This window comes from Carya illinoinensis, chromosome 3 (genome assembly GCF_018687715.1).
Source record: "Carya illinoinensis cultivar Pawnee chromosome 3, C.illinoinensisPawnee_v1, whole genome shotgun sequence".
Taxonomy (NCBI): domain Eukaryota; kingdom Viridiplantae; phylum Streptophyta; class Magnoliopsida; order Fagales; family Juglandaceae; genus Carya; species Carya illinoinensis.
Window position 1 is genome coordinate 7,604,240 of NC_056754.1, and position 26,968 is coordinate 7,631,207.

General features: G+C 34.8%; 3 protein-coding genes across 7 annotated transcripts; 1 reads left to right on the forward strand and 2 right to left on the reverse strand.

The window, feature by feature from the left end:
* Positions 1-1,837: 1,837 nt before the first annotated feature.
* LOC122302987 (E3 ubiquitin-protein ligase CIP8) lies at positions 1,838-12,732 on the reverse strand. 3 transcript variants are annotated; one of them, XM_043114498.1, is made up of 2 exons: positions 11,521-12,732; positions 1,838-2,101 (listed from the first exon to the last, which is right to left on the reverse strand). In XM_043114498.1, exon 1 carries the CDS (start codon positions 12,634-12,636, stop codon positions 11,584-11,586), a length of 1,053 nt encoding a protein of 350 aa, XP_042970432.1. In that variant the 5' UTR covers positions 12,637-12,732; the 3' UTR covers positions 1,838-2,101; positions 11,521-11,583. The 3 variants fall into 3 exon arrangements, with proteins under 3 accessions (XP_042970432.1, XP_042970431.1, XP_042970430.1); XM_043114497.1 differs by lacking the exon at positions 1,838-2,101 and adding an exon at positions 10,975-11,249; XM_043114496.1 differs by lacking the exon at positions 1,838-2,101 and adding an exon at positions 10,975-11,260.
* A 2,549-nt stretch (positions 12,733-15,281) lies between these two features.
* On the forward strand, positions 15,282-18,450 carry LOC122302988 (pentatricopeptide repeat-containing protein At3g02330, mitochondrial). Its single transcript, XM_043114499.1, has one exon. It carries the CDS (start codon positions 15,444-15,446, stop codon positions 18,111-18,113), a length of 2,670 nt encoding a protein of 889 aa, XP_042970433.1. The 5' UTR covers positions 15,282-15,443; the 3' UTR covers positions 18,114-18,450.
* A 325-nt stretch (positions 18,451-18,775) lies between these two features.
* On the reverse strand, positions 18,776-23,807 carry LOC122302990 (WPP domain-interacting tail-anchored protein 1). Of its 3 annotated transcripts, XM_043114500.1 has the most exons (6): positions 23,612-23,807; positions 22,146-22,756; positions 20,543-21,762; positions 19,994-20,191; positions 19,181-19,421; positions 18,776-19,142 (listed from the first exon to the last, which is right to left on the reverse strand). In XM_043114500.1, the coding sequence occupies exons 2-5, from the start codon at positions 22,708-22,710 to the stop codon at positions 19,230-19,232; spliced, it is 2,175 nt and encodes a 724-aa protein (XP_042970434.1). In that variant the 5' UTR covers positions 22,711-22,756; positions 23,612-23,807; the 3' UTR covers positions 18,776-19,142; positions 19,181-19,229. The 3 variants fall into 3 exon arrangements, with proteins under 3 accessions (XP_042970434.1, XP_042970436.1, XP_042970435.1); XM_043114502.1 differs by having other exon boundaries at positions 18,776-19,421; positions 22,146-22,744; XM_043114501.1 differs by lacking the exon at positions 23,612-23,807 and adding an exon at positions 22,840-23,551 and having other exon boundaries at positions 18,776-19,421.
* Positions 23,808-26,968: the final 3,161 nt, after the last annotated feature.

Genomic DNA, 26,968 nt, shown 5'->3' on the forward strand with positions numbered 1-26,968 from the left:
CAATAAGATAATCATCTTAGTTTTGATGTGTGCAGTGGACATGATCATATATATATAGAGAGTAATACTATATATAATCTTAGAGTCATGTGCAAGTCGATCTTGCGCACTCATTTTAAAAAAAATAAAATTTATTATTAAAAATTTGATTTTTTTCACGTGATCGGGTTTCGAATTTACTCACTTTTTTTTTAAAATGGTGTACAAGACAGTTTGTACACTCTAAACCTGTAAATATCATTTATTATTTATATAATGGTTGGTGGTGCAATATTCTAGTGTATGACTAATTACTCGCATGCACATCCACAGCAACAGTACTACTACTTTGGTTACGTACTTAACATAAGTTCTTGATGGTCCACTCAGAATGTGTTGATGATAAAGTAGTGTTGGGTTATTTTAAGAGAATTTAGGGTTAACATGACAATAATTCATGTCCTCGTCAATTGTTATTCCTGCTGCTATGTACAATTGTCTCATGGTATTTATCCGTAGTCTTAGATTATACATGTATTTACTCATGTTTCAACTTTGGAAAATGTCTTGGCCGGCTGCTACGAAAAGAGCTAGCTGGGTGATGAACAAGCTGGCTTGGTTTATTTTAAATAATGGCGATTCTGTCGTTATCCGGCGGCGGTGCAGCTTTATATTATTGCATGTCAGCCATCGCAACTCGTGCTTTGGTTTAAGCCTAACTCACTTGGATATATGGTGGCGAGGGAGGCGCGCATGCAGTTTCGATCACAAATTAAAGTCTAGCCAGTAATTCTTCATTCATGCACATGGCTTTTGATGATCAGTATATTATAAATCATGATCATCACCGGTACTGATCAAATATTCATGTTTGAAACAAATAGATCATCATTATAACGTACGTAGAGCTAACGTCAATATTGAATATTCAATACATATATATATATATAGCAAAACAACATATATACATACAGAAATTAAAGATCGAGAGAAGAAAAGGCCGATTGATATTATAATTATGAACCAATATCTATTAATTTGATTATTTTAGGTATTAAGAGAACTTTAATTACTGGAATACTGGTCATTTTTCCAAGGTTCCTGCGTATGAATTACGATAGAAAAATGCGTGAGATAATTATATATATATATATATATATATATAATTAATCTCATGACATGATAGTAATTAATTAATAATTTATAATGGAAGATCAATGTCATTTTTATGATCAATACCCACTAACCAACGTTATAATTAATAATTTTGTATATATTAAACAAAAGATCGAAGTTGACGGTCATGTTCTAGTCCTTGTAATTTATTTCCCATGTAAGGTTAATAATCCTGCGTGTGAACGATAGCGAAATGAGACAAAATATATATATTATTAATTAATTTTACCAAATAATAGGTGATTAATTAATTAAGGATCATATATGTATATATATATGAATGAATATTGAATGTCGTCTTTTGCCAATGCACGCCCACTAACCTAGCTAGCTATACTTTGTATTAAACAAAGAATTAGGTTTAGAGATCAACAGTAGAAAATAAAAAGTGCTGAGATAAAGGCAGATGATTTCCGCTCGAGCTGGTCGCCATGCATGCACCTTCCGACTCAATCCCCCAACCTGAGCTCGACACGCCTGCCGGCTCGATCTGCAGTACTCCACGACAAGTGTGAAAACAAAAGATCCTCAATCTAATCATCAAGTAGCTAGTACTACTACAATCGTACTGAAAAATATATATATATATATATATATATTAATTATATATGCCTCATCAATTATCTATCGAATGGTTATATATAAATGGCGATCGATATGCACCCTTTCCTAGAGACATTAATTCTGGCAACCATCCTCTGATCATAATGCATGAGTAGTTTCAATGTTTGTCCTACATACACATATACATATACATATACATATATATATATGCATGCTTCTTTTGATTTTGTTTGTTTGGCATCTAGCTATCTGCCAACACCATTGATCTATATAATATTCTAGCATGGTGTCTTTCAAGTATATATCTCACCAACTCCACGTTCCCAATCCAGATTCCAGTTCTTCTTGACCAATATTTCTTGTCATCATGGTATATCATCATCTGTTTGAAGCATAAAATGGAGGAGTTATATATCTTGGACCCAAAACTTTTTTTTTTATCTTTTTTAGTTATGAGAGAAGCCAAATTAAAGCATGCACCCAAGACCTTACAAAATGGATATATAGAATTAATTACAAACTATTCAAGTTGATCTATCTTTGATTTCCTCTATCTATAGATATATATATATATATACATGATATATATATAATACTTTGGGGGAGGCAATGCAATGTTCATGGGAACTGCAACCTGTCGGTTTGTGTAGGGTTAATGAAGTTGGGAGGGCAGGAACCACCAGTTGCAACCAAAACTAAGCAAGAAGCTGCAAGCAGATATAAGCAGCTATAAAAGCAAGCAGCAAGCTGCAAACGTCCCAAAGGCAAAAGCAAAACAAAGGTTGCCAGTAGTACCATTGCAAAATGAACATGATTTCCTTCCCAAAACATTAAATTTCAACCTCAAAATGATTGAAGTAATAATAAAACTTTAGGCCCCACAACCCTAAAAGAAATATCCTCCGAATCAGATGGGGGGTTGGGAGAATCTGTAGAAAATTTGTACCAAAGCCACTTCTTGAGGGCCACACAAACATGAATGTCACAGAATTAATTCTAGAGGAAGTGAGTGCTTTGTTTGATTGCAAGCCTCTCATGGGACACTATGAGAGCCATAGGACTCTCTCTCCATTACTGACAACGACAACTTTGTTTCTTTGTATTTTTTTTTTTTTGTTTTGTTTTGTAATGTGTACGTTTAATTGCTAGCTAGCTAGTGACGTACCCACATTACATTTCATAGTAGAACAGATCGATCATGGTAATGTGGGTGGATTTATAAGTAACTCTTTTGATTTGTTACAAGGATGATCAGATAACTTTGGTTTAGATCATTAACTCCAATAATTCAACAAATTCAATTGCATATTAATTAAGCATCTTAGTCATCATGTTAGTCAATATTACCCGGTCAAACTTATCTATAGCGCATCGATAACTAAATATATTAAATAAAATATATTAATATAACTAATTAATTAGTTGACATAGGTTTGAGCCATTATATATATATATATATAATAAGCAAAACTCTAAAAATATTATCAATATAAATGATCATAATAGGGTTGAGTAGTGTGTTAATTTTCTCATCCAACTCTCTCCAACTGATCTGTTGGCTAGTGGCAACTAACAGAGACTGACACCTAATTAAAAAAATATTATATTTATATATATATATATATATATATATATTATAAATATGCCCCCAATGAGACATTGGTCTGGCTTTTCAGATCACCTGAAGACCTTCTGAAAAGCGAACAAGAGCCAATTGCACAAAACTTGCACGTTTTTCTTTTTCAATTTGTTTTTTCTTTTCATAATAACAAAATATAACCTAACCCAATATATATATATATATATATATATATATAAAGACTACTTGACAACAGTAAAAGGTGCCCAATATCACCTAGATAGAATCCCCTTTTTTCCCAACAGTATTAGTGATTTGAATAATGAATTTAAAAGGCTTAATTAAGTATTAGTGCCCAATAGGGCCGAACCTCAACCCAAGTAATTCTCTCTGAAACCGAAAACGATATGGCTAATGATCATAACCAAAGAAATGGGAAGATGTTGGAGCCTGAAATGACACTACAATGGTTAAAAGGGTGACAAATATACGAATACGACAATTTGAACACCAATTGGTGTCCTTGCTAAAACACCCACGATTCATCTCTCTCTCTCTCTCTCTCTCTCTCTCTCTCTCTCTCTCTCTCTCAGCTAGTCGTCAGAAATTAAATCAAGTCTGGATTGCAGCATCAACCATTGGTGTTCCAAGCAATCAATGTAAAGAACAAACAAAAATGGCAGAAATGGCTGAACATCATCCACCACGCTTGTGAGTGGACTGCATTACCTGCCGTAGTTGAAATGACTCGTCTCCACCCCCCCACTTGCTATATCTCACACAAACATAGAGACAGCCATCGGACATTTAAGATTGGACAAAAAGCCGAAGTTTTTGGGGGCCTATGTTTCATATTAGCTAGCTCATCAGTTAACATAACCTTCGATCGTATCAAAATACGTAACATTAGTTGTAGAATAAGTCCAACCATATTGTAGCCCTACAAGTAGAAAAACCATAGAAACGCAAGCAATATATCCATAACATAACCCTCCTACGTCTGATAACGCAATTGTGTCGGCAGAAAAGTAACAAGTATTAGGGGTTATTATCATCAGCAATTACAGCACTCCTAGAACCCCCTAAATAAATATACAATTTTCCTCAAACGTTTGATGATGTTGCAATTCTCCCTATCAAAAGTTCATAATGCAGTTCTTAAGTCTAACAGCATTAGTGTCCCTATGGGAAAATTCTGCCACTTATTCGCTTAATATCATCTAAACCTTTGCCAGCCGAGCTTCCTCACAAATCTGCAGCTTATATAGAGCGTTTTATACTCTCCTACACTGGGGTTGGTAACCCCTTTGGCAAACACTCCCAAATCAGTAAAGCTAATGATCAGCCATTTACTCGAAACCATGGAAAGTTATATTGTTTAGCAACATTCTTAAGCAGCAGACCCAAATAGAATAGAAAGTGGCAAATGGACTCCAAAGTAAATCAGATAATATAACCCGTAATTGCACAAGTGATCTTTTCCAATGATATTAGCCATCAAAACTTAAAATTAGTTCCACTCAAATCTGTGTCTTAACACCAGAGTTCTGTTTCCCGTTTAACTCTACTGCTTGGCTTAAGATTAACCACGATAAAATAAAATGTATGACTCCCAGAAAATAGCAGAAGGAATACTCGAGTGCAGGAAACTTGGGAGTGATTTTCTGCCTAGCTAGAAGAATCAGATTTTCTGGCGATTGCACAAAAGTTAGCCAACTTTTTTGAGAAATAAAGCATGGATATATTCAACTTTTTTTGAGAAAAAAAGCATGGATATGACAGAAAAAGGTTGAAAAATCAAGAGAAATTTATATACATAGAACATGCTTTTCAAATGAATAGTATCCCAGATTAGATTCCGGCCAAGTAATAAAAAAAGAGAGACCTAGTCCAACCATTTTTTTTTAATAAGTAAACGATTGTATTAATAATGATAGGCATAGCCCAAGTACACGAGAAGGTATACAAGAGGTAAGACCTATCTAGGTAGAAGCGATGGAAACAAGAAAGTCATGAAAATCAAGTCATTAAAAGTCTACAGCTATGGCCCATAGAAATAAAGTTCAACCTATAAAAAGAGAGAGATTCAAAGTCATACACAAGCAAAATAAAACTTGGGTAAATTTCCCAAAAAGGCATCCAACTTCCAAATTCATTTAAGTGGTAAGAAGACATTGAGAGAAGCCATTATGGAAAATTCAAATTATGTTGTGTGCCTTAATGATATGTAATGAACTTCTATATTTTTTATTTTTTTCCTTTCTTATTTGGTCATAATGATTAACAATTTTTTATAGGAATAATTTTTTATCGGCTCATCATGATTTCGATTTCTACCCTAGGTGCTGAAAATCAAAATCCAGAGTTAAATTGATATTCATACGGAGGTACTGAAATTGGTCTAAACGGTAATAGGAGTTGGCACTAAGCAAAAGAATCAGCCAAAACTAAGCACAAATTAAACACCAACACATAATAATTGATGAGAAAAAAAAAAATTACAATTTACCACCTTGTGCTAGGACCTAGTTACAGTTAACCTCCTTCACTTGCAAAGAGTGACACTACCCCCATCTGCTTTGGATTGTATTAAACCATCAACTTACTTATCAAAAGTATGGAAACCATCAACTTCTCCATCCAAACTAGCAGAAGAAGCGCACATAACTTGCATTTGAGTTAACGGACCAATAAAAGGAAAACAATTAGAATAGATCTTACACAGTAATCATCAACTGTCATTTCTTACCGTCGGGCTTCCTCCTTAATTTTGCTGCAAAAGCCAAAAAAACTCACCCAAGACCAAAAGTATGCAATCTGATCTAATAAGAAATTTCAATACTTGGCAAAAGAAATTCTAGATCTACTCCTATCAAGCCCTACCGCATCAGTCAATCAAGCATATAGTCAAGAATCCACTACTGCAAAACACCACCATTCACTGCAGCTAATACAAACAACACCAACCACCAAATTCACCTTCGCTACCACCATCGCAATCATCACCATGTAACCAAATATAAAGCCATTATCATCTAATCATCATATAATACTGGTAAACCCATTACAAGCAATCCCCGCATCAAAACTTGCATAAAGAAACCCCCAATTACCCTTCATCCCTACAGCACTGCCGACAATCAATCAATCCAATGTTAAGATGCTATGAGCCTCACTTCAGAAGCCCACTTCACTAGAACCCCATTTACGGGTGGCAAAGATTCCTACATGCTAAGCAAAATTTCGAATGGGAACTTATAGGAGTTGAGACTGCTATGGTAATCAGAACAGAAGCAATTTGATTCACAAATAGCATGCTCAATACCAAGTTCTTCTCCCTCATCTTCTCCATAAGTCAAAAAGCCAAAACAGAATCGCCATTTCCTCTGCCAGAAAAACTCAGCTCGTCCTTTACACAAACCAACTGGCCTTTCTTCATCCTGAATCGTTTCCATATTGGATATATATATATGGAGAGAGAGAGAGAGAGAGAGAGAGAGAGAGAGAGAGATAGGCAGAGAGAGCGTTGGTCTAAGACAATTGAAGACACAAATTTCTATGATAAGCCTGAGTCACATGCAAATCACACGAATATATTTTATTACTTTGGATTAAATAGTTAACAACTTAGATTTAACCCAAAGCAGCGAGAGGTTTAGCACCACTTTTTTTAGAAGCGACGTAAAATGTAATTTCAGTATATAGGGAGGTACCTTGTATTTTTTGTAGGAAAAAAAAGTGTAACACCCCAATGGAAGGCCCAAACCACATGGCCTATACTCCAAAAGGACTAGTCAATGATACAATTGGAGCTCCATTGAAACCTTACAAAGAGAAAGAATTTCACCTTCCCAAGCAATGTGGGATCCCATACACCACTTACCCACAATCTTATCATATGGGGGTATCAAAATCTGCCCCCCTTAAATTTTCGACGTCCTCGTCAGGCCTGCTCATCGTAGATGGCACAGATCAAGTCCCACATTTCTGGTTAGGATAGGTTTATTCGTAATGCCCCAATGTAAGACCCAAACCACATGGCTTATACTCCAAAAAGACTAGTCAATGATACAATTGGAGCCCCATTAGAACCTAATAAAGAACAAAAACTTCTCATCTCCAAGCAATGTGGGATCTCATACACCACCTACTCATATTCTTATCATATAGGGTATCACAATCTACCCCCCCTTAAATTCCCGACGTCCTCGTTGGGCCTATCTGTTGTAGGTGGCACAGCTCGAATCCCACATTTCCGATTGGGATAGGATTTGATATCATTTGTAACGCCCCAATAGAAGACCCAAACCACATGGTCTATACTCCAAAAAGACTAGTTAATGATACAATTAGAACTCCATTGGAACCTTATAAAGAGCAAGAACTTCTCATTTCCAAACAATGTGGGATCCCATACACCACCTACTCGTATTCTTATCATATAGGGTATTACATTTATAACACTCCGATGGAAGACCCAAACCACATGGCCTATACTCCAAAAAGACTAGTCAATGATACAATTAGAGTCCCATTGGAACCTTATAAAAAGCAATAAATTCTCCTTCCCAAGCAATGTACGATCTCATACACCACCTATCCTCAATCTTATCATATGAGGGTGTCACAAAAAGAATTCAAAGAACATTCAACTGGATATGATTAATGCCACTTCTCAAAATCATTTAAACGAGAGATGACTTTTGGCAAACTATATTTACATTAAAATAGAACCGAACTTTGTCATCCTCTCCCTAGCTAAGCAATCTTTCTTGCTTAAACGGTAATGAATAACAACCATTTCCACAAATCTTTCCTTCTACAACCAAAGGACTGATAAAAAACAAACAACCATTTCCACAGAGTTCAAGAACTTTGGATGACTTAACAAAAAAAGGACTTTAGATATTCTATTCAAAAACACCAAAAAGTTTTCCCACTTTGGCAAGCATTACTAAGATTACAACAGAGATAAATGCTAAAAGTTTTACGTGGGCTATACCCTTTTGAGTTTTTTTAATAAAATCCCCGCTTGCTTATAAACAGTGCAATAAATTTCCTGTTTGTGACATATCAAACGCTAAATATTAGGTTGTGTTCATATAGGGCCATTAAGCACTGGTAAACAATCACAAAAATCACAACTCATAAAAACACATGAACCAGGCCCCAAATCCAGTGCCCTACTGACTTTAATGAATTTGATAGTAGTTTAAAGGAATCGTTCATATAGAATCAACACCAAAAGGGATCTAAAATCTAGTTTAGAAATTCATAAACAATGGGGCAGCTTACTTGGTAGGCTATGCCTAGCATCTATAAAGACAAAAAAAGAGTGTTGCAATTTTCCTTATTAAAATCTTTAAATTATTTCCACAATTATTTAACCCATACAACAGCAAGGTCCCAAAGATTTTAACTATGAAGATTAATAAATGATCCATTTAATCTTCAAGATTGACATTTTACTTAAGCTCTGCCTTTATAAAAGGTGACAGACCAGAACCATCTCCTAAGATCTTTCCCAGTAGGAATATATATTTACAGAAATGATTTTAACATGAGCAATTGTTTTTTATAAAACCTCCAAAAATTATATTTTACTCCTCCATCCCCTTTTGGGTGTCAATATTTGCATATTCAAGCAGCCGGGGGAACATCAAACATTTCTTTCACATGAAAACAAAAGGAAATTGTTTCCATAAGCTTTCCCTCTTTTGTTCTGAGTGGTTCAAAACTTCAAAGTAAGCATCAAATCCTTGTAAGTCTTTGTTTTAAAACATAAAGGAGAGATTCCACCATGGAGTCTCACCTTTATCAGACTAGTGCAGGGATCGGAAAGTGAAATTGGTCTCTTCAACCTCCTATATTCACATCGAATAAGGGGAAAAATGTGAGGATGAAACATGGTGGATCTGCTCTTGTAACACCCTGCTCCCTAGTTTTAATAATAAAAACACTTTTAAAAATTCACGGGAGCCAAAATGCTACTACTGACCTTGACTTAAAAAAAAAAAAAAAAAAAACCTTCCTCTAGATGCAAAGATTCTATAAAATCTTTCTTTATCGAAAAAATACTAAGATCATAAAAGAGTACGCATGGAAGTATTATTAAAATTTCTCGAAGTCTGTGCCATTAAAAAATCATAATTAAAAATCCATGTACATGATCTAGGTCACTGTCATGCCTCCTTGAACTAAGTCTCATCTTGCAGCTCTACCTTCATAAATATTATGACTTATGGTGGTTTAAAAACATAAAAACAAACTAAAATGAGTCGATGACTCAGTAAGAAACCCATCATAACGTAAACACTGGTTTTGAAAGAACTAGTTTTAATAATAATATATATAACTAGCTAACGTATGTTAATTTAATTTATACCTTGTAGAGTTGCTTCCTAAAATTTCCAACACAAAATCGATCACGGTGCTAGATTGGGAGGTTTATGATTTTTTTTTTCCCCAAATAACACACCAAAGGCAGATATTTATAAAGAGATTTGGGAGATGACGACCAATTTGAGTTGAACTCGTTTAAAGAGTTTTAACATGAAAATGACTTGTAGTTGTAGAGTTGTATCCCTGTTGAAATAGAATGCCGACAAGTTCGAATTCAATTTGGACTCGGTCACGATCATTCAAGAAGAGAGTTTGAATTTAAAAACATGATCTAGTAGTTCATTCAATGTAAGATTGAGAATGACTAAGACTGTGTAGGGAACTTCAATCAATGATGAGTTTAAATTAAAATAGATTTTTTAATATCCAATCTTTAAGTTCTAAAACGAGTCTAACTCATTTAATAAATAATAAATGGGATTTAACCTAGTTGTTGAGCCTAATTAAAACACTTAATCAATCTCAATAATTTATTGCTCATGGACTTATCAATATGGCTCATTAAATATAATTGAGACCCAATAAAAATTATCAATATTCTGACCTAAGAATTATTGAGCCGGGTCATTACAACTCTAGAGTAAAAAGCAGTTTGCGTTAATTCTTTTTATCAAATCCTAAACCTTTTGGCTGAACAATCCTTTCCTTGGAAAAGTAAATAGCTGGAAAGCTTTGCCTCAAAAGTGGAATTTGCGCGGATGGCAGCTCTACAAAATATTAATTATGGATAATATGAGGAGGAGGCATGTAGTGGTGGTGAATTATCATTGCAGGTGAAAGAAAAGTGGGGAAACTATCGACCGTTTGATGCTTCCATTAATAATAAAAGTTTGGGGACATGAGTATGAATTATTATTATTATTGTTATTGTTATTGTTATTATTATTTTGATGTTGAACGTGAAGATCAATCATGGGCACCCCAAAATGGAAAGAATGGCAAACAAAATGGGACCAAAGAAGCAACTGGTCATTTGAAGTGTCCCTCATAAACTACAAATTTAGCAAGCAACATCAAATTGATTCAATATAAAATGTCCATCCTACCGTCCAAATTAATGTCAGAATTCATAAAATCATGTATGGTTGGGTTTGTAAGGTTCAATAATTTGGCAAAATTGAAACATTAATGCACATTAAACTATAGGAGTATTTTCAATTGACCTTTGGAATTTTGCAAAGATTTACCTAAATCATTTCAAGAGAATATCCACTGTAACTTCGACAAACCACTGAAAGATTGACAAGATTAGTATAAGCTGCCTAAGAAGCCACTGAATCACAAATTGAACACTTCTTTCAATGAACACGATCAAATTTGATGAATATACATATTACAATGCAAAAGCACCAGTTAAGCTCGAATGAAGAGTAATTTCTTTCCAAGAAAATTCCAAGGAGCACATTTGATAGTTATATATAAAGAGCAGCTATATACACTTTACTCCATTGGTCGATTATACTAGACTTCAATGGTCTGAACATTCATGACTTCCTCGTATCCCTAGCCAATCAGGTACAGGTGTTGCTCTTGTATATGTCCCATGTGCCTGAGCTATGCCTAGTTCTCATCAATAAAATTCTGATTTACTGATCAAAGAAATATATATATATATATATATAAAGAGCTATATATATTAACTTTGCGCTTGCCTTTTTTAAATAATCCCCAATTACTAACCAATAAGATAAGAAAGCTATATAACATGTAAGTACATCAAAACCATTACAAGCGTCGTTCTCATCAATTCAGAAAGAGATGAGACTATATCCGAAAAAACAGCATTTACACAGAGAAAACAAAAATAGCAATTAGCTAACCTGCAAGCCCAGCTCCTCGACGCGCATTTCCCCACTGCCACCGCCCCCACCACCTCCAACCCTCTACTCCGTATCCTCGGTGGGTAATTCATACCGACAAACAGGACAGGTATTCCTTATACTCAACCACGGCACAATGCAATCCCCGTGATAATAATGAGAACAGGGAAGCCGCCTCACCTTTTCCTCCACTACAATCGCGTCCTTACAAACTGCACAGACCAAAGCGTTAGTCTGCAATTCCTCCACCGTTAACTCCACAAAAGGAAGATTCTCCACAACCCTTTTCGCTGCCGGAGGGCTGCCCCTTCCGTTATCCCCAAATCGCCCAAAAATGGTATCATATTCAGCCGGTTCCGCATCATATTCATCCTGAAATGCCGCTAGATACGAATCCGAATCTGAATCCGCATCAAATGCACGTTCTAACCTCATATTCGCACCTAATAGAATTTCCCACTCAAGATTTCGCACCCCTACTTCTTCGGATGAACCAACCGATAACTCTTCGACCCCCTCGACCATTATGCCTAGGTTTTCTCTCTGATTAAAAACGCCTTCCTCAACTTCCTCCCATTCGAAACCCTCAAGCCCAGTCCTCTGCTCCTCCAAACAAAAGTTTTCCAAGCGAAAATTCGAATCCTCGGAATTGAATTCCACACTCGGGTCCGACTCAGAATCAAGTCCAGCAACGCGGAGACCATCGCCAGCTGAGTACTGCGCATCGAATTCAATTTCAAATCCAAACCCTATACCCGGAAGTTCCTCTTGATCCGATCCGAATTCACCACCATTTGCGAACTCGAACTCGAACTCGGAAAAGGGGTCGGAGCCCGAGCCAGGAACATCGAAAGCGTGTAAATCATAACCATCATCAGATCGGCGCTCGAAGAGATCGTTGAGGAAGCGGCCCACGTCCCGGTCCGAGGCGGAGCCCAAATCGGAAAACCAATCAGAGTCATAACTTTGGGAATCAAAAGGGTTGCGGTCGGTGACGGAGGAAATAAATGTACGGCGACGTGCGAGGGGATCGATGGATTGGGTATGAGAATGTGCATGAGGGTCGGTTGGGCTCGGGTCTGGTTCATGGAGAGTGAATTCGTCGAACTGCGACATGGTTGAATTGAATCGAACAGAACTTCAGAATCTGGAATTTGGAATATTATTAGGGTTTTATTGGACTAATTCCTTGGGAACGTATTAGGGTGCGGACGGACTAATTCTTCTTATACTGGGCGGTTTGGATTCTCTGCGATCAAACTCTTCGTCTGGTCAGTACTATCGTCTCTGGATTCTCGCCACGTCATGATTGTTCACTTAATTTTTTTATAAAAATCAGATGAATTAGAGGCTTTTAATTTTTTACTCGGATAGTCAAATACAGATAAGGACAATCCCGGTTTAACCGGCCCAACTGTACGGTTGGTTAATCTCTCTTTCCAAACGGCTAAATGCATAATTATATCTCATCTCAGTCTATTTTTAATAAATGTAATTATTGTCTAATAATATACAGTAAAAATTAAGTAAACAGTACAAAAGCAGTGTCTTTTTCAGTGACGCGCAGTCCTCCTCTTAACACATATATTTTTGTGACGAAACGTGCTGGGACCGAACGTGCACGCCACTTGCCATTTCTCAACACTATTATTTAATATATATATATATATATAATTTTTTTCCCTTGCCGTACACATCATTTGTCATTTTTTAATACCATTTTAATTTTTTTTTACTTCTCATTTTTCAAAAATATCTACCACATTTTTAATATATATAATTATTTATTATAATAATTAAAATTATTCTAATTTATAATTAAAAAAGTAAATAGATCATAATTAAAATAATATGTTAAAAATATTTCAATTTTTTGGAATATAAGTAATTTCGGCCAATAACAAAAAAAAATATTTTTGGATTTCAATTTATTTATGATAGATTTTTTAATTACTCATAAATATTAATTTTTATTAATATATTCATAACTATTACCTATTAATTATTTCCACTTTATCAAATTCTAAAAATTAAAAATTATTTTATCTCATCTCATTATCTAAACACATATTTTTTTTAAAATAATCACATATCATCTTAATTCAAAAATATCACTAATATTTAAAATATTTTATCTCATCTCATCTAAACTATGTGATCAAACGAGTAAAATATGTAATTAAGGCTATTCAATTAAATTTCATCTAGTTTTTCCTATCCAATCTGGAATTCGAATAACTTGACTTCTTAAAATCTATACCTAGACTTTAAGATTATGTATAGTGAAACTTTGCAGCGGCAAAAATTTAGGCACAAATGAGCTAGCTGATTGAAGGGATTCAAAAGAGTCAAATTTTTTGTAATGCCCAAAAATGGTGAAAACCCTATAGTCCTTTAGGGGATGTTTGAGGAATGAGATGAATTGATAATTTTGTAAATATTAATAAAATGATTTTTGAATAATAGTGAGATAGTTTGAGTTAAGTATTTATTAAATTTTGAAAATGAGAAAGGAAAAAATGGAATAATAAAAGTATAATATTATTTTTATTTTAAGATTTAAAAAATTAATTATTATTTTTTATTTAACAGTTTTTAAAAAAATTATAAAGATTAATTTAAAAATATTTATATTTAAATAATATTTAAAAATAAAATAAATTGAGATGAAATTAAATTTCTTTCTAAACATTACCTTAACTAAGACGTGACCAGGAGATGTTATAGTCACAGAGTGAGTTGAGGACGATATACATTGTCCAATCAGATGGGACAAGGCGAGGAGGGAGAAGCTTCAAAGCAGCCAAGCAGGCACGGTGCTTCTATTTTTAAATGAGTCCCGCTACATGGGATGTAGCAGGAATTGCTACGGAAGAGGTAAAAAAGTTTGGAACTTACGTATACCATTACTCGTTAAATTATTAGAGTTTGTTCTAAAAGTATAGATTATGGGGTAAGAAAAGGGAGACGATGATGCCTTAAATTCATGATGATCAAGCTATATGTATGCTTGAATTTTACTTCAAAGCTTTTGATAGGACGTCCTCACCAACCTTGACTCAAGGTATATATCAAGGCAATCTCCTTAAAACATAGATAAAATAGCTACACTAATGAGATGGTTCCTTCAGGGTCTCAAGAAATCTCCACTCAGCAAAGCAACACAAAGTTTTCAATGACAATGATGGAAAGGGATAAAGACATCGGAGGAAGTTTCCTAGAAGTTGTAAAATGACATTTATGTAAATAGGTTTTAAAATAAAGATATTTATATAAAGAGTAGTGATATTTAAAAGTTTTTATACCACATGCTATTCATATGTTATAATTTAATTTAGAAGATTTAAATTTTAAAATTTATTTTTTAAATTAAATTATGTTAGATAGATAGTGTGTGATGTAAAAATTTTTAAATACAATTATTTTTTTTTATAAATTACTTAATAAAAATATTCCTCCTTCTAATTGCATAAAAAGTAATAAAAATATTATGAGTTAGGCTGCTGACCAGCAATGACCGTATATAAATTTGACTTTTTATTTTTTTATAATTTTTCTTTTTATTTTTTTAACATATTTAAATATTTTTAAAAAATAAAAATATACCAATATACTAAAATTAATTTCTCTAATCATTAGTTAAAAATAATTTAAATATATAAACGATAAAAATGAAAAAGTAAATTCGGGCAGCATATTAGCATTTTTCAAATATTATATGCCTGGCATTTTCCTTATTAAAAACGTTAATTATCTGAATTGACCAAACGAAAACCAGACAGACACGGTTTCATCTGACTAATCGAAGTCTTTTACGCGGGGCGGCGTTTGGTTGGGCCCATGGAAGGGAGGCAAAGAAGTGAAGAGCCCAAGACTGATCCTCGACGGTCAAAAAGCCCGTGAAAGCATGGCTTCCATAGTTAATGGCTCATCATCACTTCCCTCATCTTCGGTTACTAAGGTTTTCGTCTTCCCCTTCGGTGTCCCTATTCAAAACTCCGCAAGTTTGTACATTTTGTACCGTTGCGCTCGACCAAACAACACCCAGAAGGTGGAAAACCTTTTCCCACATCTTCCAAGAATGCTCGGATCGTCGAGCTCTAAGTCCGGGAAAACAAGGCCATGCACGCATGATAGTTACTGGGTTTCAGCCTACCGTCTTTGTTACAAATTGTTTGATGCAAATGTATGTGAAGTGTCATAGTTTGGAGTATGCTTTTGATGTGTTTGATAGAATGCCGGCACGGGACACGGTATCTTGGAATACGATGATTTTTGGATACGCAGGATGTCGGAAGATGGGGATTGCGCGGTCCTTTTTTGATACAATGCGTGAGAGAGATGTGGTGTCATGGAATTCTTTGATTTCGGGGTACTTGCAAAGTGGTGATTATCGAGAGTCGATTGATATATTTATGATGATGGGGAGAATGGGGATGGTGTTCGACGAAACTACATTTGCAGTTTCTTTAAAAGTGTGTTCTGTCATGGAAGACTTTGTCTTGGGGACTCAGATGCATGGAAATGCTCTGCGAAGAGGTTTTGATAATGATTTGGTAACAGGAAGTGCCCTCATAAATATGTATGCCAAATGTAAGAAATTAGATGACTCTCTTTCTGTTTTCCACGAGATGCCTGAGAAGAATTGGGTTTCTTGGAGCGCTGTTATTGCTGGCTGTGTTCAGAATGATCAGTTCATTGAGAGCTTTGAACTGTTCAAGAAGATGCAGAAGGCAGGAGTCAGTGTTAGTCAATCTATTTATGCTAGTGTTTTCAGGTCCTGTGCAGGGTTATCTGCATTTAGGTTAGGTACTCAGTTGCATGGACATGCCTTAAAGGCTGACTTAGGATCTGATGTCATTGTGGGAACTGCCACTTTGGATATGTATGCAAAATGTTACAGCATGCTTGAAGCTCGAAAGCTATTTAACTCATTGCCAACCCGCACTTTGCAATCGTACAATGCCATTATTGTGGGGTATGTTCGAAGTGATCAAGGTTTTGAAGCTCTAGAACTATTTCGGCTTTTGCAGAAATGTAGCCTTGGTTTTGATGAGATAAGCATATCTGCTGCACTTAGCGCTTGTGGAGTGATGAAAGGAAATTTGGAGGGGCTTCAACTACATGGATTAGCAGCTAAGTGTAGTTTGAGGTCAAATGTTTGTGTGGCAAATGCCATGTTGGACATGTATGGTAAATGTGGAGCTCTTTTTGAAGCTCGTCGTGTGTTTGATGAGATGCTACAAAGAGATGCAGTGTCTTGGAATGCAATTATTGTCGCTCATGAGCAGAATGAAAATGAAGAGGAAACACTTGCACTCTTTGTTTCAATGCTTATGTCAAGAATGGAACCTGATGAGTTCACCTATGGCAGTGTTTTAAAAGCTTGTGCAGGTCAGCAAGCTTTACACTTTGGCATGGAGATCCATGGCAGACTTATCAAGTCCAGAATGGGGTTGAAGTCATTTGTTGGAGGTGCTCTTGTTGATATGTACTGCAAGTGTGGCATGATGGAAGAGGCAGAAAAGATCCATGATAGAACAGATGAACCAGCAATGGTTTCGTGGAATGCCATAATTTCTGGATTCTCGCTACAAAACCAAAGTGAGAGTGCTCAGAGATTCTTTTCTCAGATGTTGGAGAAGGGTATAAACCCCGATAACTTCACATATGCAACAGTTCTGGATACTTGTGCTAATTTAGCCACCGTTGGACTTGGGAAACAAATCCATGCTCAAATCATTAAGCTGGAATTGCAACCAGATGTGTATGTAACTAGCACTCTTGTCGATATGTACTCAAAATGTGGGAACATGCAAGACTCCATACTAATGTTCAATAAAGCACCTAGGCGAGATCCTGTGACATGGAACGCCATGATTTGTGGCTATGCTTACCATGGTCTTGGAGAAGAGGCCCTTGCAACTTTTGAGAATATGCAGCTTGAAAACTTGAAACCAAACCATGCTACTTTTGTTTCAGTTCTCAGAGCTTGTGGTCACATTGGACATGTTGAGAAAGGATTGCATTACTTCCAATCCATGCTAAGTGACTATGGTTTAAATCCTCAGTTGGAGCATTATTCATGTATGGTCGATATATTAGGCAAGTCTGGGAAAGTTAACGAGGCTTTGAAGCTTATTCAAGAGATGCCTTTTGAAGCTGATGCTGTTATATGGAGAACTCTGCTTAGTATTTGCAAGATCCATGGGAATGTAGAGGTGGCAGAAAAAGCAGCCAATTTTATCCTGCAATTAGACCCTCAAGACTCTGCTGTTTATGTCCTGCTATCAAATATCTATGCTGATGCAGGTATGTGGGATGAGGTTACAGAGATGAGAAAAGTAATGAGGCAAAATTATTTAAAGAAGGAACCTGGTTGTAGTTGGATAGAGGTAAAAGATGAAGTTCACGCATTTCTTGTTGGTGACAAGGCTCATCCTAGATGCAAAGATGTATATGAGAAGCTTGACATGCTAACTGAGGAGATGAAGTGGGTCGGGTATCTACCAGACATTGATTTTGTGCCTGAGGAAGAGATTGAGGAACTCCAAGAGCAAGAAGAGCTAAGAGCATGCATAGATGTTATATAGTTCTACGACCCTGTGGAAACATGAGATTTTTTGGTGATTTTTCCAGCATGGAATTTGGAGTGAGTTGGGAAACGAATACATGGAGTTGGACATAAGACTAGGGGATTTTGTGATCGAAGGATTCGTGGGAAGACCATACAGCTTGTGACAGTGTACTGAGTTAGAATTGGTTTTGGGAAGAGTAAGAAGCATCGATTCAAGAAGAGCTCAATCTACCATTTTTAAATTTTAATGATCCAAGAAAACCACATCTAAGTCTATAATTATAAACGATCAATCAACAATACAATTGGGATTATTCTAATCATTATAAATTTGAAGATTTTTTTCCTCAAAATAATGTGGAATCCTATTATCCTTCTATGTTATACATTTCCAATGTGAATGAGAATTTCCATAAGTTATATGATATAACATATTAAAAATCATACGCACCCCCCAGTCTCAGGCTGCCCCAGGAAGCCTTAAAACGTACAGTTCTGACAATCTGTAATCAAGGCAAACTGTAAAGGAGAGAACCAACAAGTTCCTTGGTCTTCATTTTCAATTTTCTTATTATTATTATTTTTTGGATGAATTGAAATAGAGGAGAAAAGGATCAGAAAAGCTAATTGACAGAACCGAAGCAAGATTACTTGAGCAGAAAGACAGGATCACAAAAATTCCAACAAAATGTAGCGTTTTCCATGGCAGCATCTTGAAATTATTCAGATAGAGTGAAATTTTCTGCAGTTCAAGCAAAACACCATTTTTCCTTGCCGTTCACATTTACAGAAGGCAGATTTCAATTATAAGAAGTAGACAGCAAAAAATAAAATGATGTCTTTAATCCTTAAAGCCTGCTCTTTCCATGTACTCTGTATTGACCAGATGAAAACTTATGCTTCTCGTAAAATAGGTTTTATTTCCCACAAAATTTCAGAACATAGAAACTATCTTCATCCGTCTGCAAAGCTCTACGTCACTGGTTTACAACAGAAGTACTTTAGGAGAGAGATTGTGTGCATTCAGTTGCAAAAGAGAGAAGCTGGGAGATTGTGTGCATTCAGTTGCAAAAGAGAGAAGCTCTGACGAACATCTCTAGAAGATTGGCCAGGAAAAACTCTTACATGAACATCAAAACGGGCAATTTTGTTGTCGAAATAAATAAGCTACGACTGAAATTAGTAAGATGAGCATTGCAATAGAAACATGCTTGAAGTTCAGGAGTCCTGCATCAATTCTCCTCACTGTCTCGAGCTCTGATGTAATATCTGCCGACCTCACTTTAGTCTTACCAATAGATGCATTTTTCGAAGTCTTGTCCCACTGGAAACAAGCAAATATGGAGGCCACAATTCAGAACAACTAAATTCAATTTCCCAAACTTATAAAGGTGGAGTGCTGGCTACTAATTTTAACTGCTAGCATATGCTACAAAACCTTGTTGAAATTCAATATCAGTTAAAAATGTATGCTACAAGCCCTTCCTATGTTTCCCTTTTTCTACTCAAAGTTGCCTTCCAAACATTTGATTCAATATGTATCTAATACAAGTGTCCAGAAGTATAGCATAAGATTCTACATTTCAAAATCTTAATTTCAAACTTAATGAAAGTTTCTAATGCATACTTAGTGTTTGAAAGGTACCAGTATCCAATACAGATGATACAGATATGTATCCCTTATAGAAGTATCCATACTACCATTAGAACCTCAATGCCTGCCATTTAGTAACTAGTTATGATATAACTAATCATGACCATGCGATCGTTGAGGCAGTTAGCAGATCAAATATTTATTTAAAATAAGATCCCTTGACAACAATAGGGGAGTTTTCAAGCATCAATAAAGTGAGTCGCCGGCAGAAGTGTGTATATATATAAGCAGGAAGTGCTTACCTCAGAACCACTGGGCGGCAACTCAGATATTTCTTCATTACTTCCTCTTGCACTACTAACAGCAGCCAAATCATGCTCGGGAAAGGAGAATTCTTTAATGTTTTCTCCAGTGTTATGGCCAATAGTTACAGATGAATCCTTGTTCATATGCTGTAACCTTACCAGCAAGATTTGGTTCTCCATTGCCAATGAAGACAGCTGCACATAATACACGAAACATCTTTTGAATCAACAGAAGCTATGCTGAGTTTGGGTTAACCCCATTTTACCTTTACCAGCTCAGTTGGCCTGCCCCATATTTACACAGTTATTCAACCTGTGCTATTAATTACACAGTTTTATAAAATCTTTATGTGGATATCAAACTGTAAGTATCTTTCCACCTACTTGATTCATGCGTGGAACCCCCCCCCCCCCCCCCCCCCCCCCCCACCACCCAAAAAATACAGTGCTATCAAGGCTTTTCTATGTTGGGTTGAGGTGGGATAAAATTCTGACAATTAATCTTTTAACGTGAAAAATCAAATCACACATGTAATTGATCAATACCTGCTTATGAAGGCGCTCTCTTTCAATTGCCAGTTGCATGACCAAATCTGTAATAACTTTGGTTCGGATACCTATGTCCTTTGCAGTTGCCTTTTTCATTTCCTGAGCTTGATGCAAAGATGCCTCCAAGCTTTCCAGTCTGCCTCTCAAAAAGCTCAGTTCCTCATTTAGCTCCGCATTAGATTCAGATAATAGGATACACTTCTCCTCAGCAGAATCGGCCCGAATTTCAGCTGTTGAAACCTTCAACTTCAGGTCCTTTATCAAATTCTCCATGTCTCCAATTGCTGAATACAACATGATTTGCTTCTCCTGACTAGCTTCAGCAGATGCTACTGCATACTGTAGCTGAATATCAGATTCTCTTAACTGTCTCTCGAGTAAATTCACCTTCTCAGAAATACTACCACTGCCTTTAAGAAGACGCAGTTGTTCATTAAGATCAATGTTATTCTTCTCTAATAATTTGCACTTGGCTTCGGCACTTTCAGCCCTATATTCTGCATCAACTATATTTTCTTTCGGATCCATGCTAACATATTCCATTTCACTGCTTTTAGAAGTCAAAACGTTATGCTGCACCTGACTTTCATCTGCAGAGACCTTTGCATTCAGCAGCCCAAACTTCGATTCTTTAAGCTGATTCTCAAGTGAACTCAAAGCCTCTCTCAAAGCGGATGCCTCAGAACTGGAAAGAATTAATTTATCTTCAGCTTCCTTCAAGCGTACCTTTAAGCTATTTGTGTGTGCTAAGAGAGAGTCATTGAGTTCTGCACTACTGGTCTTGAGCTTGTGATAACCAGTTTCTTTGGCTTTCAACTGCTCAGTAGAGTGTTCAAGCTTTGATCTTAGCTCAGCTTCTCGCTTAAATGCACCATTCAAACTGAACTGACAAATCTGGAGTCGACCCAACAGTTCTTTTGAAACTCCCATAAGGACCTCTGATGCATTATCCGTCTGAAAACATCTCTTCCAAACATCTGCTGCTTCTTCCTCTAGGTAAAATACTTCTTGTTCTGAAGAATTTAGCCTCAGTTTCAGTTCTTCTTCGATTTGTCTTGAGTCAGTCAACTTCTTCTCAAGATCAATCTCTCTAGCCAAAGATTTTTCAAGCATCCTCAGGATATGTCTTTGTTGGTCAGCAGTTTGCATTTTTATCTTCGCATTTGTATTCAACAATTCATCATCCTCCTGGCAGTCCCCCCCTTTATCACCAATACCTGTCAACGTGTATGCATGGGAAAGTGAGATACCAATATAATAATTAAATATTTTTCTCATCTAGTATTGAACTAACTTATGCCTGCATCAAAAAGCAAAACAATTGAAAAAATTAATTATCATCTGTCACACATCTTTATCAGGAAGTGCAGAATTGTTTTCATGAAAAAGGTCTGAATGCGTTCAGTTGGCACATACAGCTCCTAAACTAACCAAAGAAGCTGCTTCTAAAGTTTTTTACAAGTTAACTTCGCATATCCGTGAAACAAACAAATCTGTCCCACTCAGTTATCTACAGCTACATCCCATATTGTGATCATAGAATCATGATGACCATGGTTATTTATTATTAGAAACTAGATTTACTTTCTATATAGCTTACAATTGCCATCCCGAATAGAACATGACAAGATCCTCTGGAACTTGGCAGATTGCGTCCTAATTTCAGAGACCTGATCTTGGGATTGCTTCAAAGATTGTTTAGCATCACGCAACTTTCCTTCCATTTCCATGAAAGTCTCTCCCAAGTGCTTGAATGAGGATACAATCTCACAGGCGGTGATAACATCTGCTTGAAGAGTAGCTGTGAATTTGTCCAGTTCTCTAGCCTCTGAGTCTAAAATTCCAGATAAGAGATCAAATTCCAAAGCCTTTCCAATATAATCACCCGACATATGTTCTTCAAGTGAAGCAAAGGCTTCAAAATCACTTTCCCTGGTTGCCACATGCATCACAAGAACACTTAGGTTAACTAACTTTTCAGAATAGCATGCTAACATCAATTCCACTCTTGTTAGAACCTCGCCAGCATTTCCTAATTCTCCGATGATCTCTCCATTAGAAGTGATCCCTTCAAGTAAGTCAACTCTAATTGACTCTGCCTCTAGATCACTCGTCTCAAAACCATCAACAGATGCAGTTGCTTCACAAACAGCATCGGTTTCCATTTCAACCGTCCAGTTATTCTACCGTTCTTTAAACCTGGAAAAGCAACTACCAAAAATACAGATAAATTTAAGTTAGAACAAGTTTTGAGAGGAAATAACAGTAGGCGAAGAGAATATTAAGAAAATAACCTTCAGATAAAACGGCACCTCCCCCTAAAAGCATGGGAAACGGGCCTTAAGCAAGATGATGGGTTCAAGACCTATTGGATTAGTGTTTTACTTAACCAGGAAAAAATTGTCTACTCTTAAACTTCCCGAGTATCTTACTGAAAGAATGCTAAAACCACTATAACAGTATATGAGCAGTCGATAAAAATCCAGTCCATCCTTCAATAAGTTAAACCAAACCTCCTGATGTAACCTCTCGTGCACGAAACCCAAACAAGTAAGCCATTTATATGTCTCAAACCAAAGCAAATACTCTCATAAAATTCACAAACTAACTGTCATTAAAATTCTAAAGAACCAGAACATGATGTTCGATAGACCAATAAAAATACCTCTGAGAAATTTGAAAAGAACCGGAAGAAAATGAATAACCCAAAACACTCATAAAAAAAAGCTTGAAGGTAATCCCATGAAGGTTCGGGGATTCATAACGCCACATCATCTGAGTAATTCTGTTGCCATAAAAATACCTTTGTAAAGGCTAATAAACATCCAAAAGAGGCAAAATTTTGAAAGACCCAGATCAAGAATTTCCCATAAATGTCAACAACAAAATCCCCATGTCAGAATCCGGCAATGTTCCAAAAATAGAAACTCCAAAGTGCCAACCTCATGATACAAACACATACAACGAAATATTGGAGAAAATAAAAAATAAAAAAGTCACCCTTGTTTCTTTTCCGGCATATCAGAGAGGAAAAGTGAGAACATTAATAAGAAAACAGAAGTGTACCTAAGGAAAGAGCCCAAGAACAGAAGATGGAACTGTCGGGGAGGAAAGAGACGGTACGATTCTCTTTTCCATACGAGACATTAGGTTCAATGTTATATGAAGTGCTAATTTACCGGTGTATAAGGCAACCAGCTTCGACGTTTTAACTCTGAATAAGAATATTTCAACCCGTATCTTCTAAAAGCAGATAAATTTAGCGTTTGGTGGTTTCTTTAAAAATAGAAAATAATTATTGTAAAATTGTTCGACTTGGATCCAATTCCTTTAGAACAGAACACATTGAGATTTGAAACACGTGTCCCAATTTCTTCTCAAAATGTCCTACATTCATTCGTTAGAAAATACTTAACAAAAACCTCAATCCCATCTTGTTCTAATTTGCATCCAATTGTCGGCTTAGAGTACACGAGAGTTTCTTTTGTGCAACTTATAAAATTTTTATTAATATCAAACTTAAGGAGATTTTTATACATAAAAACGTTTTTGTTTATTTTAAGATATATTTGATTATATAATTCAGATGAGATGTAATATTTTGTTTTAATATTTAAAAAAATTAAAATATTTATTATATTTTATATAAAAATTTAAAAAAATTGAACTGATTATATGAAATGAGATAGTTTGATTTTGTGTAATCAAATCAATACTTAAATTTTTTTAATTTTCAATTAAAAAATTGAATGATTTTTCAATTGATCTATGAACTCATTTAAATGTTTCATGACTTTACACTTTTGCAGTTAGCATTGGAAATGTATTGCCTTTTATTATTTCATCAACTTGGTTTATCACTTAAAAAAAATTGATAGAATTACTATATTCTCCTGCAAGAAATTCAACCAAGGAAGATCAACTGGTATGGTGCCATGAAGTTTCCGATTGTAGAATAATGAATTCAACTTCATAGATCCGTAGCGATCGATAGGGCTAGCTAGACGACGCGTGTAAATAAAATTCCAACGAATGCCAGCAACTTGTCTCTATATATATGGTTGAGTCCAACTCAGTTAGTGAAAGTCACTCTCATAAGCATTACATCAAACGTCTAATCCGCGTCCAAATGAATGCACAGTCCTTTTGACAGCGACCTACATACCGACCGAGGAATGAGGATGTAGTGCGAGAACCGAGTAAAAATATATTTTATTATTTTTAATTATTTTTATTTTTTATACTTTTAAATATATTTTTTAAAAGAAATTTGTTAGATACAATCGGTAAATACAGTTGGCGTGCAGTTGGCTATACGGAATGAATAAAAAAAATTATAAAAAAATTATTTTATATTCAGGGAGACCTACATGAATAAAAAAAAGTTATAAAAATAATTTTTTTTCATGTAAGTTCCGTATTAATTTATTTTTTTCTTCACGATTACATGTCGACTACATTTACTAACTGTAAAAAGTATTTCTAATATAAGTAACTATATAATTTCTGCTGCATAAATTTAATTTCTTTCATAATTCTTATCGTCCAAACACCTCAGCAACGACGTAAACGCAACCACAGCCCCATGTTTATTCTAAAATATTATCACATATAGTTAATTTTAGTAATTAAATTATGACATTATTGTCATTTTTGGGTCCATGGTTGAGACTCGGGAGAGATGTTGTCCTCCCAACCTACCCTCTTTATTTTGTCTTAATGTTTTTTTTTTAAATGAATTATGAATGTATAGGTAATGAACAATCATTTTAAAATAAATAAATAAAGTTAAAATTTATATAAAAAAATTAATTTTTTTAATTATTTCTATTATTATGATAATGTGAAAGTTGTGGTTGTTTGAATCGTAACGGAACATATAAATGAGTTAACGTTGTTGGGTGGGTGAGAATTGAGATTACAGGTCACAAAAGAGCAATGTCATATACAGTCGTGGAATTGCAAACGCCGCGTAATTGTTTTGAAAAAAAGTGAGGTCCACGATTAAAAAGTTAATTTTTTTTTATGTGGGTCCCATATTAATTCATTTTTTTCAAAACGACTATACGCCATTTACACAACCACGACTCCAAATATCATTTCTCGATCACAAAATTATTAATTCTCTTTTATTTTCTTCTCGTGAGTCTAATAATGCGTTGCACTGCTCATGGACGTATGATTCCTCCCCCCAAATCGATGTATTTTCCTTTCGTTTTCTTTCATTTAAAATTATATTTAATAGTTGGTATACAAAACATTCTCTCTATTTAATTGACAAAATAAAAATTGATCTATTTTAAATTTTTTTAATAAATTAAGTCTTGCCGTGTTAATTAAATGAAGTGTGTGGCGGTGTGCTTTGCGTACCAACTTTTAAAAGAAATGTATATATATAATGAAAAATAAAAATTATAAAAAGAGAAATTAATAAAAAATAGAAAAAATATATTTAGAAATAAACGTGGTAAATAAATTTATTAAAATATTTATATTATAATTTTTAATTCAAAGTTGAAACCTTTAGGATTAGGATTTCCTTACCACGTAATTAAACTTTCGAAGGGTTTGTAATGATCATTTTGAAGATCACAGCACAAACCTTATTTTTATTTATAATCTTGTCTTCATTTTTATTTATTTACAGTCTTTTGGCCGTGAGTTTTATAAATATTTAAGGAGTTAGCCGGTGAAAATGTTTTATTTTATCTCATCTTTATATATTTTTTAAATTTTTATATGAAATACAATAAATAATTATTTTTTTAAAATTTTAAAAGAATAATAATATTAAAAAATAATATTTTATTTCATTTTTAAATTTTATCTAAAATCATCTTATCTTTATATTTAAATCGTGATTATATAAATAAAATTAGAAAAAAATTAAATAAAATATTATCAAAATATAATAAAAAGATGGGTAATATACTATTTTTTTAAATTTTTTATAAAGTGTAATATGCTGATTTTAATGGAAGAGTTAGGTGCAGATAGCTGCAGATTTTGTTCGGAAAAATATTTCAGCCTTTAAAAAATGTTTATCTTTAATTTAGAAAACGACAACCTCAATAATTTGGGTACTGACATTTTTCTTTCTCCCCCAGTTGAAGAGAATATGTCACCGTTAATAACATTTTGATTTTTTTTTTCAAAAAAATTGAAAAAAAAGATTTGCAAAGAATTTTTATTTTTAAATTGTAATATTCTTATTATTATTTAAAAGATCATTTTAAAAAATTAAATTCTTTTTATTTATATTTCAGATTTTATTTCAAGATCGTGTAATAAAAACAATGGTATTGGTTTCATCAAAAGTCTAGTTAAATATAAAATTTGATAAATTTCAACAAAATATAACTGTATTAGATTAGCCAAAAAGATGAATAGGAAGTTTTGACCTACAATCAAATGGATGAGTTC